At 38.0% G+C, this 23,023-nt stretch overlaps 1 protein-coding gene across 4 annotated transcripts in view; it reads right to left on the bottom strand.

Annotated features, from left to right (window-relative positions):
* The window catches only part of mtor (mechanistic target of rapamycin kinase), a 356,079-nt gene that overhangs the window by 309,505 nt on the left and 23,551 nt on the right, over nucleotides 1–23,023 (bottom strand). For all 4 annotated transcript variants that reach the window (XM_072586719.1, XM_072586721.1, XM_072586722.1 and 1 more), the window contains exons 2-10: nucleotides 16,182–16,335; nucleotides 14,907–15,015; nucleotides 13,729–13,961; nucleotides 11,675–11,875; nucleotides 10,461–10,595; nucleotides 9,125–9,400; nucleotides 5,382–5,490; nucleotides 1,006–1,189; nucleotides 408–536 (exon numbers count right to left, since the gene is read on the bottom strand). In XM_072586719.1, the coding sequence (XP_072442820.1) occupies nucleotides 408–536; nucleotides 1,006–1,189; nucleotides 5,382–5,490; nucleotides 9,125–9,400; nucleotides 10,461–10,595; nucleotides 11,675–11,875; nucleotides 13,729–13,961; nucleotides 14,907–15,015; nucleotides 16,182–16,301 (1,496 nt within the window). In that variant the 5' untranslated portion in view covers nucleotides 16,302–16,335. The remainder of the gene's footprint in view (nucleotides 1–407; nucleotides 537–1,005; nucleotides 1,190–5,381; nucleotides 5,491–9,124; nucleotides 9,401–10,460; nucleotides 10,596–11,674; nucleotides 11,876–13,728; nucleotides 13,962–14,906; nucleotides 15,016–16,181; nucleotides 16,336–23,023) is intronic.

The following is a 23,023-nucleotide window of genomic DNA, read 5'->3' as shown; positions in this document are numbered from 1 at the left end:
TCCAAAATATGGAGTTGCTTTAGCTACAACAAAGTTGAGGAATTTCTACTCGGAGGGTGGTCAATCTGTAGAATTCTTTCATTTGGAGGACTGATGATGTTGGGTCATTGAGCATATTCAAAGTTTAAATAGACAGATTTCTAATCATTAAAAGAATCAGCAGTCATTGGGATAAGGCAAGAAAATGGATTTGAGGATTATCAGATCAGATGGAATCTCATGAAATAGCAGAATGGATGTGATAGTCTGAATGCCTACTTCTGCTCCTCTTTCATGCCTTCAACTGGTAAAGTCTAATGGCATTTTCATAAACTCAATTCAGCATTAAAAAAATTTGGTAATCATAAACTCTAATCAATTCACATTAAAAACATTAACAATGGCAACATTAATGAAATAGTTATTACCTGAGTCCAACAGCGAGCATTTGCTCCAGTAGTTCTTTAAGGTCTTGCTGGATAGCTGGTCCTATGGCTCTAGCGATCATACAGATACAAGTAAATACTGTTGCATCCACTTGAACAGCCTTTTGCCTCCTAGGAAACACAAAATTACTGTGCTTTATTTATAAATTATTTTATAACCATAGCCATTTAAACCAAATTAGATGGAAACAATTAAATCTTTGTACAATTGCTAGAAATGGCCAATCATGAATCAAAGTCCAAGTCTGAAGTTTCCAATAGGTTTATACATTCATGTCCTTGAAAAACTCATTTTCAGTTTCCTATTTCCATTTACAACCAGTTTCCTTTACATAACAAAGGTATTAAAAGTCAGTTGGAAAATAAGGCTTTGTATTTATCAAAGGAACTTATTCACAGATGGCTATACAATAGTAGAAGTAAGACCATATGTGGCCTTTAGATTTTTCATAGATGCTATTCATTTCAATGTTAAAGATCTGTAATTTTAATCCAGAGAGATGACAAATTTTGCAGTTGTGTTATATAGCTAATAACTTGTTTAACACAAGTCGAGACCAACTATTTCGTCCAATCATACTTGTGTGCAAAGTCCTTCGGTGGGAGAGCGCCTTTTAAAATTTCTAGGATCCTCTGCAGATATGGATTAATTTCCACTCTTACAGCAACCACCAGTAGACCGAGTGCCTGGAATGCAGCAGCACGTTCCTTTTCTTTCTTCAGACAGCCAAGTAGATGATTCACGGAGTCAAACAGGTGTTGTTCTATGTTAAGTGAGAAATGTAAAAATGGCAACAATTCAATATACCAGAAGGAAAACAGGCCATCTCACAATAAAACCAGTGTACCCTACTGTTTTATGTGGTGCTTTAAGCCAATACTGCCGCCTGTACTTTGAGATGTTCATCTTGAGTATCTCAGATTAGGTGTCTGCACAAATATTGAGGCTGCTTTCCCTTTATCTCTAAGTTAGGCTCTTCACCATTTTATGTCACGTAATACGCCTTTATTTACATCTGTACATAGCATTAAATATAGCTCTCCAGTGTGGTGTTAAACAACTCTCATATCACGTGCGCATTCTAGACAGGTCATCCCTCATTGATAGGAATCATGTGATCAATTACATCATGAATTGTGTGAATCTTCTCTTTCCATCTCATCCCATCCTTCCCCCTCCACTTTCACCAGACAGGAAGAAAAAGGAATAAGCAAACAAAGAGATTGGTGATGATAAGCTGAGAAAGCACAATAAATACTAGGTAGGGTGCTAACGAAAACACAAAAGGTTGAAAATGGGTAGACTGTGCTAAGGGCAACACATTCCAAGCAGGACCCAGGTGTGTGGAGAAAGCTTAAGAAACACAGATGCTATTCACATTCTAAAACTGTTAAACTTATGTTCTGTCCTGAAGACTGTGAAGGTACCTTGGAGGAAGGTTGGGTGCATTCCTCTAGCTTGTGTTGAGCAGACTAAGACAGAAAAGTTGGCATGGGAGCATGAATGTGTGTTGACGTGCAGCCAACTAGAAGCTCAGGGTCACTTTTGCAGACAAAGCATAGGTGTTTGGCAAAGCAGTCACCCAATTTGCATTTCATCTCTCCAATGTAAAAGAGACCATATTGTGAGCAGTGCACACAATAGACTAGATTGTAGAGTGCACAGGTAAATGCCTACCCTCCTAGTTCCTCCCACCACAGCTAACCTAATTTAAACCATTTACACTTCTCATTACCACTCTACCAAGCAATTATCTCTCTCTAAACCCATCACTAGCAATCTTATTTGCCTATTCTCTTTTTTTCTCTCTCTCCACCCCATTTTACGCACCTTTTCACTCTTTTGCACAAATACCATGTTTTTCCAACTATTTTCAGTTCTGATGGAAGGTCACTGAAATCAAAATGTTAATGCTATTTTTCTCTTGACAGATGCTGCTAGACCTTGAGTTTCTCGATCATTTTCTGATTTTTAAACAATCAACAACCCTGACTGGCTACTCCAATCCAGTGTTTCAATTCAAATCTGAGATGGTGTTAGAATATTGTGTGTGGCATTCCACTTTGTACACTGTCTGATGTAGCATAGGGATGGCGCTACCATATTCTGTCATAATCAAACTCAGTCACACTTCTTGGCTCAAGAAAGATGAACTTTCCTCTTGAGCAGGCACATGGAAACTTTCAATTTCACTCACCATCCACCCATCAGCTTATCCATCAATCCCAAATCCACTTCGTCACCAAGACCACCCCCCGCCTCTCCAGTCACTACACCCAGTCACTCCAGCCTCTTCGTTTGTCACTCAGCTACTTACAAAACACCTACTAATGCCCCCAGCATTCACTCCACCCCCACAGATCGCCATCACTTCTCTCCCACTGACCAATTATTTTACAGCTGAACCCTCTGATTACTTACCCTACAGTCAGTGAAAATAACTTCTCTTTATCTACCCTATCAAATTCCCTCATAATTTTGGAATACTTCCAACACAGAGAATTTTAATACTTTAGAAGAGGACTCAAGGATTTACTTAAATTCCTAAGATCAAATAAATTATTTAGCATTGCTTTATGACCTTGTGTGTATACTGGAGACAAATACAATATTATAACAAACATACATAATATCAGACAGATAAACATTACACTCTTAATCCAAGCTTGTCAATGACAGTGACTATAAAAATGTAACTATAAAATCATAAGAGCCATACGAATATCACAAATCTAAAATTCAGCACATTATACTGATGTTAGCAGAAAGGGTAGCAAGAAGGGAGGGAGTGAGAAAACAGAGCTGCAACCAGTTAAAAAAATAAGCCATCATTATTCAGAAGCGGTAGCAAGGCTCTCAGAAAATTATGATATGATTAGGTAGAGACACCATAATTTTGTGAAAGGGAAATAGTGATTCAGAAATCCATTAGAAATTCTTTGAATTTATCTAGCAGAATAGACAAAGGACAAGCCACTTGTGTAATATTTGGATTTTCAAAAGGCATTCAAGATGGTGTCACACAAAATGTTGCTCAGAAAAAGAACTCATGAGTTTGGATGTAACTTACTGACTAGTGAAAACATAGTAAGAATGAATGGACCATCATCAGGATAGTGTATTGTTATGAGTCACGAGCTGGAAGATTTGATGCAGTGGCCTCAGTTTTTTTTTACAATTTATATTACTAATTCAGACAAAGAGACCAAAGTTAACCAAGGGTGTAAATCTAATGATAAAATAAGCTTCAAGGTCATAATAAAGAGAAATAACTGGTTAAGAAGAGGGCAAGATGGCAGTTGCTACAGTATACACGTAAATGTGAGATTATTCATTTTGATAGAACAGTAGAAAAATCAAGTTTCTTTTTAAATGTTGAAAGACTGTCAAATGTTGGTTGTTTGAGATATTTGGGAATCTTTGTAACAGAAACTCAAAGTTATATGCAAATGCAGCAGATAACTTGAAAAGACCTTAATTCCAAGAGGTTTGGAGCAGAAAATTAATGGAGACTTGATGCAAGTTTGTAGGGCTTTCTTAGGACAACTTGAGTACTGTATACAGTTTTGATCTTTGCTCCAAAAGAAGGAAATACATGCCTAAAGGGGATGCAAAACATATTCAATAGATTGCAAAGAGAGGGTCATCCTATGAGGAAACATTAAATAGAATCAGTCTATTATCTCTGGCATTAATAAGAGCCAGAAGTTGTGCTATTTAAACCTACATGATTCTGAAAGGTTGCATTGCAGAGGTGAAGAGTTTAGCTCTGGGGTCCATATCTCTGATAAGGGGCATGGTAATTTCAGACCGGGATGAGGAGAAATTGCTTCATTCATAGGATGAAGAATCTTTGAAATTCCCTTCCCTCTAGGACTATAGATGTTCGTCAGTGCATGCAAGACAGAGAGCAGAAGATTTTTGGTCTCTGTAGAAACAACCAACATGGGAATTGGACAGATAAAAGAAAAAAAATCAAATTCAGGTCAAGGCTCAGCCATGTTCCCTCTAGGACCTCATTGCTTTACATGCTTTGCTCATCTCCTGTCCTACTAAGATGATTCATAACTAAGCATGCACACATCTTAAAAGAGACAATAACTTGCATGTGGCCTGTCCACGCAATATTCTAAATTGTTGCATAGTCGCACACCCACACAGCTTGGCCATCATCTTTCTAAGTGCTACAGTAGGCTCAAGGAATAGTGCAGCCTAATCCTGTTCCTATTATTTATACTCTTATGACATATGGAGGCCCTGCCATTAGTTGTGAAGGAACTAAGCTCATTCGGCTTCTGTATCTCACTCTTAATCTTTATAAGACCTATTACTGACAAAGCTTTTGTTCACTTAATCTAACAATTCATTTTGTCTCTCAGTGGGCGGCACGGTGGCACAGTGGTTAGCACTGCTGCCTCACAGCGCCAGAGACCCGGGTTCGATTCCCGCCTCAGGCGACTGACTGTGTGGAGTTTGCACATTCTCCCCGTGTCTGCGTGGGTTTCCTCCGGGTGCTCCGGTTTCCTCCCACAGTCCAAAGATGTGCAGGTCAGGTGAATTGGCCATGCTAAATTGCCCGTAGTGTTAGGTAAGGGGTAGATGTAAGGGTATGGGTGGGTTGCGCTTCGGCGGGGCGGTGTGGACTTGTTGGGCCGAAGGGCCTGTTTCCACACTGTAAGTAATCTAATCTAATCTAATCTAAGAATTGAATGATATCAAAATAAACAGCCTTCCCCAAAAATTAAAAATAATTAGCCGTGTATCGAACATAGGCTATTATATATTTGAGGCACACATGATGTTTTATTTAACCAAAAAAAGCTATCTTTCTTATTCAAATGCTTTAATGTGTCACTCTGAAGCGCCTTTTACTTCAGACTATTATCTTTGTCGAGTCATATCTAAAATACTGCACATAAATGCAGCTGTAAATATTGTACCTTTTATTGCCTCACCTGTGAATAAATGGGGCTGGAAAGCAGCAAGTCGAGGAATCAGGTTTAAAATAGCCATTTGAATCAGTGGATTCTTACTACTACGATACTTCAAGACCCAACGAGTCACCTATGCAAAGATTAAAGAACATTCAAATAACATTCACAAGGTCTAATTTTCAAATCTGTCTTAGCTCAGGCTTAGGGCCAGGTAAAAGCAAATCAGGGTTGAATGACGATTATTGAAAAATTATAATATAAAAAATTCTTTAAATGTCAAAAAATGCAGAATTTGAAATACAATCTATAATAAAAACCTTGATTGCCAAACAAGATCAAAATTCCCTGGAATCTCATGTAATAAGAAAGAGCGTAAACACATCCCTATCAATTAATCTAATAATTACAAATAGGTACCTCTATAAAAATATACCTTTACAATGTTAAAAAGCATTTGCTTTTGCAGGAAAATGGAAAGCCAAAATAACTGTAAACTGTCACTGGAAATTAGTAAGCCTAAATATTTTGGACCTTCTGTCTGCATAAAGCAGTTTGCAAAAGTATCAAAATGCCCTGGAACACACACTGAACATACAAATCTGTGGTGTTAAACATATCGGACTTTAGTGATCGACCTCAAACACACTTCAGAATTTTCACAATTTTGTAAAATTTTCTTGAAAGGGTGAATTGGACCACTAGCAATGCCCCCATCCTCCAACCAAGTAAAATTATTTTCAGCCAGTGATTATCATTATACTATATCATAGTTCAGCCAGTCATCTTTTCTACACCACCATCACAATAGCCTGAATTTTCAGGGTTCTTTTAATGGCAATTTTTCAGGGCTTGCCATCACAACACCTCTAAATTTGCCTACAATTATTATTAATGAAAAGAAATATCCCTAGCTATTGTTGATTATTATTGCTGGATTTGGGAGGGGAGCCATAGCACAGCCCATGAAGACTACCAACTCATCTAGCAATACCACTGCCTTTTCATTCGATCATTGTTAGAAACTCTACTAAAAAAAAGCCACGTTCAGTGAGGTACAAGTGCATTTTTAAACATGTTCAGAGTAATAGCCAGAACCAAATAACCATTCTGATCCTGAATAAGAAATATGAAGTGGTTTTATTATGATTAAATTACTATATTTTTAAAATGCTTTTAATTTTCATTTTATGATATTTCAGCTTCTAACAATCACAAGATTCCAATTTTTATTTGACTTTCCATAAAACCTTTAAGCAGTGGCTTACAGTGTTCTTTATTGACTGATTAGCTGGCTGTGAGAATTGGATGGTTGGACAGTGTGATGACATAATTGGAACTCAACATTGAAAATCCCTAAAGATGCTACGAACAAATGAACATCCAGAGAGTTAGAATGTTCGTCAAATAGATCACTCTAAGCTAGGATTCTCTGAGAAGCCAGGGAGGAGATTGTCGAGCCTTTGGCTTTGATCTTTACGATATCATTGTCTACAGAAATGGTGCCAGAAGACTGCAGGATAGCGAATGTTGTTCCTTTGTTGAAGAAATGGAGTAGAGATAACCATGGAAATTATAGACTTGTGAGCCTTATTTCAGTTGTGGTTGAAGTGTTGGAAAGTTTTATAAGAGATAGGATTTATAATCATCTAGAAAGGAATTAGTCAATTAGGGATAGTCAACACGGTTTTGTGAAGGGTAGGTCTTGCCTCACAAACCTTTATTGAGTTCTTTGAGAAGGTGACCAAACAGGTGGATAGGGATAAAGCATTTGAAGAGGTGTATATGGATTTCACTAAGGCGTTTGATAAGGTTCCCTATGGTAAGCTCTTGTTCAAAATACGGAGGCATGTGATTGAGGGTGATTTAGCAGTTTGGATCAGAAATTGGCTAGCTGAATGAAGACAGAGGGTGGTGGTTGATGGGAAATATTCATCCTGGAGTTCAGTTAACAGTGGGGTAACACAAGGATCTGTTTTGGGTCCATTGTTGTTTATCATTTTCATAAATGACCTGGATGAGGGCATAGAAGGATGGGTTAGTAAATTTCCGGACGATACTAAGATCGGTAGAGTTGTAGATGGTGACGAAGGATGTTGCAGATTACAGAGAGACATAGATAAGCTGCAGAACTGGGCTGAGAGGTAACAAATGGAGTTTAATGCGGAAAAAAGTGTGAAGTGATTCACTTTGGAAGGGGTAACAGGAATGCAGAGTACTGAACTAATAGCAAGATTCTTGGTAGCATAGATGAGCAGAGAGATCTCAGTGTCTGTACACCGACCCTTGAAAGTTGCCACCCAGGTTGATAGGGTTGTTAAGAAGGCACATGGTGTGTTAGCTTTTATTGGTAGAGTGTTTGAGTTTCGGAACCATGAGGTTATGCTGCAGCTATACAAAACTCTGATGCGGTCACACTTGGAGTATTACGTACAGTTCTGATCACCACATTATAGGGAGTGTGTGGAAGCTTTGGAAAGGGTTCAGAGGAGATTTACTAGGATATAGTCTGGTACGGAGGGCCGAGGGACTTGAGGCTGTTTTCTTTAGACAGAAGAAGGTTGAGAGGTGACTTAATTGAGACATATAAGAGAATCAGAGGGTTAGATTGGTTGGACAGTGAGAGCCTAACTCCTCGGATGGTGATGGCTAGCACAAGGGGACATTGTATTAAATTGAGGAGTAACAGTTATAGGACAGATGTCAGAGGTAGTTTCTTTACTCAGAGTAGTAGGGGCACCATCTGCAACAGTAGTAGACTCGCCAACTTTAACAGCAATTAAATGGTCATTGTATAGGTATACGGACGAGAATGGAATAGTGGTGGTTAGATGGGCTTCAGATTCGTTCCACAGGTTGGTGCAACATCGAGGGTCAAAGAGCCTGTATTGCGCTGTGATGTTCTATCTGTTAGTATAGCATTTTTCATGATCAGTGGTGAGTATCTTTGTTTCACTTGTGACTGAAAAAGCAAGGCCAACCTTACAATGTGTTTTGAATGCCATTGCAAAAGTTGACACCATATGGTATAATAAAAGGTAGAGTTGCATTATCGACTTCTCAAGTCTGTTACCCAAGTCTGCCAGATCCTGTCTTTCTTTCTTTGCATATATAGCTTCCCACAGTTCACAAATTTATAACTTACATTTAAATTGAAAACAAAAACATTTAGTTTCTGGATTTTAAAAACAAATCTTATAAAGTAAATTGATGCAATTGACAGAGAATTCAGAGAAAAAGTGTACTTACCCGGAATCCACTGCCTGAAAAAGATGGTGAACGCAGCTGGAAAGTTCGAACAATTTTTTTTGATAAAAAATGTCAAATAAATAAAATATTCAAAACAGGAACAGACCATTAACCTCAAATATATCTGAAGGAAAGTTTATAGGATATGGGGTTAAAATTGAGTAAAATTGATTAAGATTACTATCCAAAGAGACAGCATTGGCATGAAGTGCCAAGTGATCTCCTTCTGAGCTGTGTGATTCTACTAAGACTATCACTAGCTAAACTACAGTGAAGGTTCCATGTCTTCAACCAAGCATGTTGAGCATAAGAAACAAAAAAAATGCTGTCAAGAAAGTACTGGCAGCCTGATGCTACACTGCAGCAAAATACAAAGCCAGCTACACAGTGTTACAAGTGCTAAAAGCCCATGTAAACAATCAGTGTGTTCCACATACAGTTGATTAAAATTGTATACGTGAAACATATATAGTCAAGAAGGTATAATAAAAAGCTACTATTAAGCAAAATATTGCTACCTGTTCAAACCGTACTTCCATGTGTTCACGGCAGTACCTGCTTTCCACCAAAGTTGGCTTAGATGGAGCAGGTGTTGTTCCAAATACCGTAATGCCCTGTGGTGTATTGTATCCAAGAAGTCCAAGAAGTGCATTTGATTGTTGGGGCTGTGCAGACTGGAAACTTGTGAAGGATGTAATGTGACGGGGTTTAGCCCCAAATCCCATCAACTCCTTGCAGTACTTATCATGTACTAACTGCTGTTGGGTAATGTCCTCCATCTCCTCACGCAAGCGCTTTATTAAAAATAAATGAAAGTTAAAACTGTATTCAAAAGGCTATACACACAATGATGAAATTTGACTCAAACTCTTATACCAAAAGGCCACACAACAGGCAAGATTTATATCAATATGAATTTTTAAGACTACATTCTAAATTCCAGCTTCACTCAAGTTTTAAAGAAACCTTTTCAGTCCTTGCCTACATTGCTTGTGAAATATATTTAAATATTGAAAGAGATTAATAAATACTTGATAAAACAAAACCAATCAGCAAATCTGTGGGCAGGACAGTTGAAAGAAATATTTAGCTGGTGGAACGAGCAACTTGAACACTCTTTCACGGCCTGGAAGCAAGTGCAGCAATGAGTCCAATTAACACATCCAATTAACTCGCATCTTTCAACTGTGGGATACCACAATACCCATTGCCATAATTAAAAATTCAAGAAGGGCAGATCAAGTTCAATGTAAATGCTTTCATGGCGTCAGGGAGGGGAAAAAAGCTTTAAAAAAATCGACGTTCTTCGAGACCAAAGATATTAAAATGAATAAACCAAATAGTTATTCAATAACTATATGAATTTATAAACCATCATATTTAAAATATTTTTCAATGAAAAGTAATCTATTGAATCTATGAAGTAGAACAGCAACTGTCATGATTAGGTACTGTTTAATAATTACCATTAGCATGTTACCATTACCATTCGAAGTGTTCAGTCAATGCTGAACTAATCACATAAGTTTAAATCCTATCCATATAACATTCAAAGAACAAGATCTACAGATTGCTAATTTTTGCCAAAATAATTGAGGGAAGTTTCCAGAAAGCATGCAATCACAAACATACACTGCATTGGAATCACAGCTAGCAGTGGTACAACTTGGTGTGAAGAAATCCTGTTTATCGCTCACACAAGGCACTCCTCATAAAACTACTTCATAAATTTCAGAAATAGTCTCTTGTATTAAAATTCCAGCATTTCCACCTAACTGGCATTTCAATAGTACTTCAGAGACATGTAATAGAGGTATTCTCAGTAACTGGTATAAAAATTTATCTGGAACCTACCTCTCCCTCCATGCTGCTTATTCGGATCAGTTCATTTAAAATAAGCAAAGCACCATGTATACGATCGTCACGATTCATGCCTTTCTCTTTAGCTAAAGTTTCATCAAAACCCTTCTCAGCCTCTTCAAAGGTTTGCTAGACATAAAACATCAAAAATTATTTTGAATCAATAGCCTCTAAATTTTATAAAGTGAGCTATCTGGACAGAAACGTGAAGAAAGGAATTTGCAGTTTATGGTCAATTAAGCGACTAAAGCTATTTTCCATTGGGTTTGAACAAACTTAATAGTTAACTATTACTAAAAGTGTAGTTACCAATGTGCTGACCTTTCACCCTAAAGTGCAAGGGATGCATTGTGTACACTGGATGATAACTCTGCAATTTTGCAGGAAGAGGTTTTCTAGTTCTAATTCTTCTAGCTTTCTAAAGGATTTTACATGGATATAAGAGACTTTTTTTTTAAAAAAAGAGGCAACATTTTAGTATCATTAACCTAACGCAGAAACACAGAAGTCAATTTTGGCATCCTCAGCAGCACAACAAAGCCCAGCTAATGCAGTACACAATTAATTGTTAAAGGTGGGTAGCCAAATACAATTAAGTCTATTCTGTATGTTTAATCACATGACTTGCCAATGCTTCAGCCATTAGTCAGTTAACACATCATTTTTATGAAACACTGTGTCCTTATACTAGTTGAAAAGAAAAAGACTCATTATCAGCCAAGCAGGTCTTTTTTCTCCCAATTGTCAATATTTTCATATCTGGTAAAGTGAACTGAAAAAGAAAACTATGGGAAAAATCAATGTATCAAATTTAAATTTTAAATGTCCCAACTATTTTCTTCCCCTTTGGATTGCATGCAACAATGTCCTGGAGATTAATTTTAATTTTTAATCTTGGAGGGTTGGCAATCCTAATTAAAGATGATGCTATCCTGGTTTGTATGGTCAGCAATTCAAAATTTTATGAACCCTAAAGGCATGCTTGAAAACACTCATTTGTATCATTCTGAAAATCTGACAACCAGGAAATGGCCAGGGACTGGAACTAGCTAATCGTTCTGATAGAAACCCAGTAAAGTCTTGATGGGCAAAAAGGTCTCCTTCTGATTCACAAAGGGAAAATTTCAAGCAGACTGGTAGAGAACTTCCCATTTGTTTTTATTTTGACTTGCCAATAATGTGTTGATAGCAACTATCCAATCACTTACCCTGTACCACTGGGGCTTCTGCATTTCTTTGGTCTCCCTCTGAGTAGTAAGAATTAGACAAGCACGTAAAGCAGCAACAGCACCTTCCCTTATGGCCTGCTTGGAGTCCCAGACTGCATAGAATATATTGTCAAAAAAAGCCTGCACTTGTTGGAAGAAAAATGTTGGTGCGCTAACAGCCAATTCCCGCAACACCAAAACCTGAAACAAAAAATTTTCATTGCATTAAATGCCAAACCAAACATTCAAAAGAAAAGCATAAGGCTCTTTGAAGACCGACCCAAACGTCACAAAGAAGTAGTATTCTTGAAACCAAGTACATATAAGGAAGCTCAGTTCCTGAAGATACCCATTTTATATATAGCAAAGTATTTCAAAATTAAACATGCATTGAAAAGAAAAACATATTTCTTGTTCTCTATCTTGTGCAAATGTTCTTTTTCTGAAATTGGAAAAACAAATCTTAACAAAATATATTCTTTACCATCACGAACTTACACCTCATAATTCAATTTTTCCCACTCAATCATTCAAAGTTCAGAGTGCTTCAATGTTCAATAAATAGCAAACACTTTCTGGGTAATAACTTAATAATTTTACCCAGTCTGTAGCCAAACCAAAACAGAAAAATCCTACTTTTGAAATTGATCCAAGCTGTGTCAGGTGTTGTGGAGGATACAATTGCCACAACTGTCCTCAATACCATTGTGGGAGAGCAGAACAGAAGGACTAACAAATGAATTGAGTAAAGTCTTCTGAAGCTAACTTTCTAGCAGCTCTTGTGGTCAGGTAATGACAGCAACAGATACAACTGCAGTGCTTCAATGGTCAAATATCTACCATCATTCACTATTCCCAAACATTGTACACTGTCGTTGTGCAAGGTAACAAACAAATGTCAATACCCATGAAACCATATCTCAGTATAAATACTACTTTTGGGGAAGAGACAGAAAGGTTAGGGGTACAGTAAAACACTTAATTAGAATAAATTAATATTCTTTAAACAAGAAGTGTAGAAAAAGTCTCAGTGATGCTGTGTTATTGAACATCAGGTTAGTACAACCTCATCCCAACAGTGAAAAGTTTAAGAGTTCACATCACTTCAGACCAAAACATGCAAAAAAGGTTGTCAGTTTTATGCAGTTCAGTTCGTGTTAGTCCTTATGGAGGTCAAGGGATGGTAAGTTAAATTGAAATCTGCGACCTAGTGACTCTGATGGATTCAATGACAATTCTGAATATATAGTTACATTCTAGCCCAACCAAATGTTCCTTCCAACAATACAAAAAAAAGATTTCATAAACAATGTATGTTTTAAGTTCAAGAATAGCGTCATATATTCATTGTAATTTGTTGCACGTGAATTACATTAGATATCTGCATTTATACAATATCTGTCTCTCATAAAGTAGTCTTTTTTTTGTTAACTGGAAACAGATTGTTTCTCCAAAGAAAACTGCTCCCACTCCACCCTAAATTAGTTTTAAACCATACAACTCGGTTAAAAACGGCAATTAAAATTGCTTTATAAGAAATTAATCAGATCTGCTGATTTTATGATTGAAGTTTAGGTTATTTAATTTTAAACATCTAACATGTTTCAAGTTTTGTTATTTGTATGAAAAGTGGCAAGTTAATACACTGTTTGAAACTAAACAACCAATATAAGTATTTGCACTGTATGCATTCAGGAGATCGTATTCTATCATTTCTGCATCTCAATTTGCTTTAAGATCTCAAATCTCTACTAATTCCATGTAAGAAAATGTTTCACGCTTGGCTGTACTGTATTTGTAATGCACCAATTAAAGGGAATTGACTTTCTCACATGGAAGGGAAGGCTTTTAAAAAAATAAGCTTGCATTGATAACTTCTCAAAGTTCGCAAGATATTCATATTAACAGGATCAGTGAGATTAAAATAAACTAAACTTGCAAAATGAGCTTTCATGTGAGAGTAGTGAACAAATTCTCCCTTCTAGACCTCCAACAAATAAGACACATTCTTTTGATATACTCGTGTTGAAAATCAACTCCAAGACAAGACTTACAGCAGCATGTCGTCTTCCCTCATTACGATCCGCTCCTAACCATTCAAGTGCACGTTTGACTTCAAATTCAACATATTCAGCTGTAAAGGTATCACCAGCCATGGAAAGGCGGCCCATTGCTTTTGAAGCCATTTCCATAACAACAGGATCACTGGAGGGGAGCAGGTTACGCAAGTAATTGGCAAAACGTGTAATTCGGGTGGCATTTCCTCCTTCAACTCCAATCAGACTCACTGCATTGGGAATAAAAGAAAGCTTTCCACATCAACTATAAGCAAGAAAGAGAGATTTGTGCAGCAAACATAGAACACAATAATTTGTTTAAAAATTTATACTTCACTAACGTCTGTAATATAGTATAATTACTAAATCAACAAAAAAACAATAAGAAAATGTATTATTTCACTCTAGTTTAATTAGAATACACAGAATAATTTGTTTCAAACTTACTGAATTACCTAAGTAAAAACAATGACTGCAGACACTAGAAACCAGATTCTGGATTAGTGGTGCTGGAAGAGCACAGCAGTTTTCGAAGCTCCTTGGATGCATTTCTGAATTACCTGTTCTGTGATTAGCCATTCAAAAGTAAATAACTAAATTTTAAATCATTCAATAAGTATGACTTCTCAAACTGTGCTACATGCATCCTTAAATGCTTCCTACCCAGAAATTATTTCAAAATCAAATTGGCAGAGTATTTGAGGAAAGTAAACTTGCATAGCTAAAGAATACAGCAAAGGACAGGGCTGACTGGATTGCTCTCATGTGTCAGCATAGACGTGATGGGGTGATTGGACTCCTTCTAAGTTGCAATAAGTAACTGCTCGGACAAATGCAGTACTTTTCAGAAATCCATGATCACTCACAGAATAAACACAATAAAAAAGGTCTCAAATCAATTTAACATTGTGTTTGATGTTCAAGAAAAATTTAGGAACATAAACCACTTGAGATTTGCAAAGCAAATAGACTATGTCTTGCTGCTTTCTCATGAATATAACTTGATGCATCCTTTCAGCTGATATACTATTAAGTGCACTAATCATTCTAAAACAGAATGATTTTGAGTGTTAGGATGAAATATGAAAAATTACATATTCTTACACACGTTTTGAACACAAGACATGCTATAGTACAGTCAGCTTTTATTTCTCTTTTTCTTATGCTGCACATACCAATTGCCAAGATTCCTCCTTTCCTTTCATTCACATCAGAACTGGAAACAAGTTCAAAAATATGGTGGTTCAATTCATCGTAGAAAGAAGTGACTTCCTCTTGGTTGACCTTGAGGGATACATATTAAAATCTCTTAATAAAATTGTGTAATTTATATTGAAAGGACAATAAAGAAGATTAACAGAACATAAAAACCCAAGGGAACTACAATTTATCTTAGTTCGATACACTGAAATCACAAGACAACAGGTTGTCTGACACAATCTGTCTATATTGATGCTTTTGTAGTCAACGTAATTCCATTTATCTGTTAAATCCCAATATCCCTTTATTTCAGCAACTAGCAAGGTCATCCTTAAATATCTTGTGGTGAAATGCACTGGACAATGGCTAATGCATGCAATTTTGGCTGAAAGTTGAAAGCATTAGTTTACATTTTACCCAATTTTTAATTCAGGTTTGTACATAAATGGAACAAGGTAGAGAAAGATATGGAGCAAAAAGCAGACTGGATATCAATGGGCCAACACAAAACAACAGCAGGACATAAAGAACTTAAACCTTCTCAGGTCACAGAACATTGTGATATAAACTCAAAAGAAAAAACAAGTGGCATCCTATAAAATGAATATACTAACTGGATTTGAATTCGTGACTCATATTTTCTTATTCTATTAAATAATTTTAACGCCTAGTAAATCAGCATAATCAGTGACCAATTACAATTGAGTAATTCAAATATTTCAAACCAATAAAGCTTTGCAATTCAGAGCCCAGGTGTCCCTAGAGAAGGAGCACGCAGTGTCCACCAACACCCTCGAGATTTTCAGGGAAAGGTGGGCACCACAGGAAGTGGTGCCCCTCAACTTTATTTTGACTTACTCCCTGCCCACCCCCTCACTGTTTGATCATGCAGCATTGCCTTCTGAGAAGGGCACTGCTGGTCACTGGGCACCTGGGTGTCTCCTTTCTTCCTGGTGGTGGAAATTGAATAAAGATTTGTACATCTGTTGTCTTTCACTGTGTTTCACATCTGCGCGCGCGCGCACACACACACACACACACACACACACACACACACACACACACACAACATGGCTGCTGGGGAAAATATAAGCACTACTGCAGTTAGGCGGTAGTGTGGGGGTTTTATAGAAGAGAAAAAAATTTAACCAGGAGATTTAGAGTGTCCTCAGTTTAGAGCACTAAAATAGAACAAAATAAAGCTTTACAATTCCCTTTGACTAGTTTTAAGTTTTACTATTTGACTGTACCTCACGAAGTTCAGTGGTGACATAATGCTGCAGGTCCTTAGCAGCTTTAGCCCGAGTTTCTTCGCTCCGACTCTTCAATCCACTGACAAACTGCTGAAGGACAGATCCCACTCCTGACATAGCGTAATCTAAATAACTACAGATTCTGCAGATGCTTCAAAAGGGAAACACAAATTAGTCATTATAAAGATGCGTTTGAAAACACCACAATATTAGTTTATTATTAAAGTTAAAAGAGAGGACTTCTGCATCTATATATGAGTGTAACATGATGGTAGAGTTTGACTCTTAGGTTCCCTATTTCTCATATTTACAATTTTAAAATATATTCAGGCTGAAAACCATCAGAAAATAGTTTCTGCAGATGACTGTTGGAAGTTGAAAAGGGCACTGGGGCCAACAATTCTTTCTCTGAACATTATTGCACAAGTCTGTACCTCTACATTTCATAGTAAAATAGTGGTGAAAAACTGATAATTCTTTGGACTCTTTCATTTATATCAAACAGAATGATGATAACACGGCATCATCAGCGATATGAATGTCAAATGTCAAAAAACAAATATTGCTCAAAAAAAGTCTATCTGGCAATATCTGTTGAACAAAATCACAGAAAACATTTTGGGTCCAGGCATGGAAATAGACCCTTGGTTCCAACTAATCCATGCCAACCACAATCCCAAACTAAACTAATCCTACTTGCCTGCACTTGGCCCATATCCCTCCAAACATTTGGGTCCAGTTTGTTAGGTATATTCAAAAGGGAGCTGGAAGTGACCCTTGCGGCTAAAGGGATCATGAGGTATGGAAAGAAAGTGGGAGTAGAATATTGAAGCTGCATGATCAGTCATGAACATATTGCATGGTGGTGTAGGCTCAAAAAGCTGGCTGGTCTACTCCTGCACCTATTTTCCATGTTTCCACAGAACCGACGGCAGCTAGGAAAATGTTTTTTTATGCAGAAGATAGGGTGGGAGAGGGCTTAAGGAGGGCATAAGGAGTAAATAATAGAAGAAGCTACAGCCCAAAGAGAAAGAACAATTGCACAGACAAAGAAATGAATACCGGTCAGCCTAAAAAAATGAAGAGCTATTAATGGGGACTATTAGTGGTTAATAATGGGTTGGTTTTTGGTTTCCTCCCACAGTCCAAAGTTGTGCAAGTTAGCTGAACTGGCCATGCTAAATTACCCATAATGTTCAGGGATGTGTGGGTTAGGTACATTAGTCAGGGGTAAGTGTAGAGTGATAGGTTAGGGGAATGGGTCTTGGTGAGTTACTCTTCGGAGGGTTGATGCAGGCTTGCTGGGCCTAATGGCCTGTTTCCACACTGTAGGGATTCTATGATCTTTGAAAAGCCTTGTACAACCTTAACATAATGTCCCAACTTCTAAACTCAAAAGGTCTGAACAATGAATGCAAATGTGTTAAACGCCTTTTTAATCACCCTATCTATATGCAATGCAAATTTACATATCTGAACCCCCAGGTCTCTTTGTTTTACAATACTACCCAAGGTCCTACATTTAACTGTATAAGTCCTGCTCTAGTTTGTTGTACTAAAATGCAATACCTCACATTCATCCAAATTAACCCTGATCCTTGAGGATCAGAGGTTGAAGGTCGACCTTATAGAGGTTTACAAGATCATGAGGGGCATGGATAGGATAAATAGGCAAGGTCTTTTCTCTGGGTTGGGGGACTCCAGAACTAGAGGGTATTGGTTTATGGTGAGAGGGGGGAAGATATAAAAGAGACCTAAGCGGCAACTATTTCACGCAGAGGGTAATACCAGCGGAAGTGGTGGAGGTGGAAATGGATACAATTACAGCATTTAAAAGACATCTGGATGGGTATATAAATAGGAAGGGTTTAGAGGGATATGGGCTAGGTGCTAGAAAATGGGACAAGATTAGGTTAGGTTAGGATATGTGGACTGAAGGGTCTGCTTCCATGATGTACATCTCTATGACTCTACCTGCCACTCCTCAGCCCATTGAGTTAATTGATCAAGATCTCTATGTAATCTTAGATAACAAGATTGGTGACTACACCACAATTTTGATGTCATCCAAAATATACTAACCATGCCTTGTATATTCTAACTAAATAATTTACTTAAATGACAAACAAAAGTGCACCCAGCACCGATCTCTGTGGAACACCGCTGATCACAGGTCTCCAGGTAACAATCCTTGCAAAAAGCTGACAAGGAAGCAGAGGAGAATGTGTGTCTGGCGGTGACATCCTACTGGAGGTAGAAGTCGTGGTGGCTAATGATCCTATGAATGTAGATGCTGGTGGGATGGTAAGTTAGGACAAAGGAAACCCTATAACAGCTTGGAAGAGGTGGGATGAGGGCCGAAGAGTGAGAGATGAGTCAGTTTCTGAGGGCCCTGTTGATCATGGTGCTGGGAAATCCTTGGTTGAGGAAGAAGGTAGACATTTCAGAGGTGCCCTTGTCAAACATGGAATCATCAGAACATATGTGATGGAGACAGAGGAACTGAGAGAATGGAATAGTCTTTACAGGAAGCAAGGTGTGAGGATGTATAGTCAAGGTAACAATGGGGGTCAGTGGGTTTGTAGTGCATATTGGTGGCCAGTCTATTCCCAGAAATGAAAACAGAGATGTCAAGAAAGGGAAGGGAGAAGTCAGAGATGGACCAGGTGAAGATGAGATCAGAGTGGAAATTGGAAGTGAAATCAATTTTTCATCCTACCATCATCTACATCTAGAGATCATTAGCCGCCATTTCCAGCAGGATGCCACAACTAGACACATAACCCCTTCCCCGCCAAATCAGCCTTCCACATGGACCATTCTCTCCAGAACATTCTGGTTCAGTCCCAACACCATGCCCACAGCCCCATGGCACTGTGCCCTGCAACTACAGAATGTGTAACACTCACCTGTTTACTTCCTCTATTCTCAGTATCCTAGAGCCCAAACACACCTTCAAGGTGAAACAGCACTTTACCTGCACTTCACTCAACCTAGTCTTCCGCATTTACTACTCTCAATATGGTCTCCTGTATGCTGGGGAAACTGAGCTTCCAGATGCCGGCCAGTTCAACACATGATTCTGTTCCCGGTTTAAATCTCTCACTCAGGTTTGCTGCAGTGCTCCAGTAAAGCTTAATGCAAGCTGGAAGAACAGCACATTTTCCACTTGGGCACTCTACAGCTACTCAATATCGAGTTCAATAATTTTAGGCTTTGAAGCACCTTTTCCCATGTTCTTACCCCAACCCCCACAAACCAGCCCTTGTTGTCACATGGTCTGCTATTACACACAACCCATTGTTAGCCACTAAATGTCTCCATTTGCAACTAGTCTGCTCCTAGTCTGACTGTTATCCAATCCTTAGTCTGTCCAACTGTCCTCTCTGTTTGGGTTCTATCGCCACTCTATGTCTGTATAAAAAGCAACTTTTTCCCAGCTCGCATCAGTCTAAAGAAGGGCAACTGAACCTGAAATATTAACTTTGATTTCTGGCCACAGATGCTGCCAGACCTGCTATTTCCAGCAATTTCAGTTTTTGTTTCTGATTTCTAGTATCTGCAGTTCTTTTGGCTTTTTTTAAACCAATATCAATGCATCCTTTAACTCAGGAATTATTCATTATCATTTCATTATATGCCACACAAATTAGAAGTGCTAAGAATGAAAAATTATTGCATTTTCAGACTGTGAATTTTTGCTCCTTCTGTGTTTTGGGGAGGAAGGGGAAATTTAACTTTACCAGGACAAAGGTGATGACTTATACCCAAGAGACAAATAACCCACAATCAACATCATTCACTAAGCTGGCAGTTATGAAGAAATCAAACATTAGTCCACAATTTTATTTTCTTTCATGGGATATGGGGCGAATGGCAAGGATAGTTCTTCCTATCTTCTTGAGGGCAATTAAAGACTGGCATTGAACCACCCTCTTGAAGCACTGCAGTACAGCTGGTACACATTTAACCACAGTCCTGTTAGGAAGGGAGTTTCTGGATCTTAGTCCAATGACAGAGAAGGAATGGTAACATAATTCATCAAGAGGATGATGTGTGGTTCGGATGGGAATGTGCAGGTAGTGGTGGCCCCAAGCACCTGCTATTCTTGTTCTTCTAGATGTTAGAAGTCATAGGTTTGAATCGCAAACTGTTAGAGTACAAAAGGAGGTCAATCAGCCCCTCGTGCCCACATGAGAAGGAATGGTTGATGGAGTACTGGTGAGTCACTGCAGTGCACCTTGTGTATGGTGTGGCCATTGTGCAGTGACAGAGAGTCAATGTCTGAAATAATGAATGGGGTTCCAATCAAATGGATTCCTTTAGATGGTGTCTAGCTTCAAGTGTTTTTGGAGTTGCATTCATCCAGCCAAGTGGACGGTATTCCATCACATTTCTGGCTTACGTCTTTCAGAAGTCAGCAGATGAGCAACTTGCCTCAGAATTCTCAGTCTCAGGCATGTGTCTATCCTCAGCACAAACAGTGTCGGGCTCTTTCAATATCCGGATTCAAACTCCCCCAAATAGAAAGCAAGTCGTCTCACTGTTCTCATTTTCTATTCTAGGAATAGATCTTCCATAACTTTAAATAACACCATCAGATCACCTAACTTTTGACATCAGGTGCTTGAAATGGAACAGACAGCACCAATAAAAGGAAAAGATGTCACATCTGAGCATAAGACTGACCACAAATTGATTAATTTTATTACCTTTTCTCACCTAATACATGTTCATATATGAAAGTGTATTAAAAGTAAATACTAGCATTCACATCTCCTAAATAAGTCAACTGAAATTAAAAACAAAACAAAACTCAGGACTAACCATTTTAACAAAAGAAAGTATGAGTGTATATCTGGCAAATTTCATGTTTGCTTGTTTTGATAATTCATTCAATTCTTGTATTGATGATGTTTCCATCCTCTAGTAATTCTATTCAGTGGTTGTACTTAAAATCATAATTTTATGGGTGGCTCAGTGGTTAGCACTGCAGCCAGGGACTCAGGTTTGTTTCCAGCCTCAGGTGACTTATCTGTGTGGAGTTTGCACGTTCTCTTTGTGTCTGCATGGGTTTCCCCCGGGTGCTACAGTTTCTCCCACAATTGAATGATGTGCAGGTAAGGGGGACTGGCCATGCTAAATTGCCCATAGTGTCTGGTGTTGATGTAGACTCGCCAACTTTACAGGCATTTAAATAGTCATTCGATAGGCATACGGACGAGAATGGAATAGTATAAGTTAGATGGGCTTCAGATTAGTTTCACAGGGCGACGCAACATTGAGGGCTAAAGGGCCTGTACTTTGCGTAATGTTCTATGCTCTACAGAATACTGTCCCAATGCTCACTTAGCTCACACAAGAATACAATTAACAACCGACCGGGTTCAACATTAATTTGAACAACTTTACATTACGACCACTGCTCCCATGTTTAGATACTAGTTGCTGACAGTGACTTTGCTGTTGGCTTTTTATGACTCCTCTAGAACAATCTTTCTTGTCCTATTACGACTAGCATTTGTCTTGTGCCATTTAAACCATTCCTGCCTCTCACATTATCAGCAACTATCCTTCTCAGCCTTCTCCCTGCGTATTTTCATTCTAAAATATTGCTCCATCACTATTTTTTCTAATTCTGATGAAAAGCCATAACCTGAAACCTTAATGCTGTTTCTCTCTCCATAGATGGTACCTGACCTGAGCATTTCCAGCATTTTCTGTTTCTATATTAGAACAATAAAGGAAAAAAGGTTAGTTAGCTCAGTTGACTGGATGGCCAGTTTGTGATTAGAACAATGTGAGAATGACATACAGGAAAGCTCATGGTACATGATTCTATCTTAAATTTGATTGATATAACTGCACAAAAATATACAAACATACCCACACATATACACATGTTCTTACCCAAAATGTAAATGCAAGTTACTTATTCTTCCATCACTCATCTTCCCTACTTGTCTGCTTAATATCTCAATTTCTTACTGAAACGAAGGAGCTGACAAAGGAAGCGATTTAAAAAGGTACAGTACTTTGTATTCTCCAAGACTCATGTCTGGCCGTTTTATTTTGCTAGAACAGAGGCCACCCGAACCTTGCTGACATCTGTCCATTTAAGTAAAAGCTTTTCTTTGCAGCTCCTCCCCTAATAAAGATTACACTGTGCCCAATTCAAAAGAAGTCTGGGCAAACTACATATCCTGTACAAACATTATTACTGATACTGAGGCTATGTAGTTAAAGTTTTACTCTGAAGTAGGCTACTGAGACAAAAGAGATGTATTTTTGGAAAAGAAAACAAGAAGTTATGTCATATCACATGACATTTTCACAAACCACATGGACCAGTAGGTCACACAGTCCTATACTGATTTGCTGCCATGTCAATTGCAATGTTCCTAAAGGGTAGTCAAACAGTGGATAAATCACAGAAACTTACAGCAATGATAGGTGGCCGTTCACCCCATCATGCTTGCATTTGATCTTCAAAAGGAGAAGTCAGATTTAGTGCCACATCTTTGTAAGAATCCTTCAATGTGTAATTTTCCAAAATTACTCTTACAGTTCAAAATGTATTCTTATTTAGCCATTTTTTGTGGACACCTTAAAATGTCAATTATATGACAGTTAAACATTATTTTAAAAGGCATCTCCTAGTTGTCACATCTCTGGTGATGACTGCTAATTTACTGCAGGCCATCCACCTGGGTTTAGAATGGTCAGGTTCCAGTTTCTGCTTGCATTGTGAATGGAATAGCTCTAGAGAAACTTGCTGAAACAAATAGGATTCTCAGCTGCTTCTGAAAAAGAATCTTTCTTATGGATCCACTGTGGTA

Source organism: Chiloscyllium punctatum, chromosome 16, assembly GCF_047496795.1.
Source record: "Chiloscyllium punctatum isolate Juve2018m chromosome 16, sChiPun1.3, whole genome shotgun sequence".
Lineage (NCBI taxonomy): Eukaryota > Metazoa > Chordata > Chondrichthyes > Orectolobiformes > Hemiscylliidae > Chiloscyllium > Chiloscyllium punctatum.
This window is presented reverse-complemented; position numbering and strand designations above follow the sequence as displayed.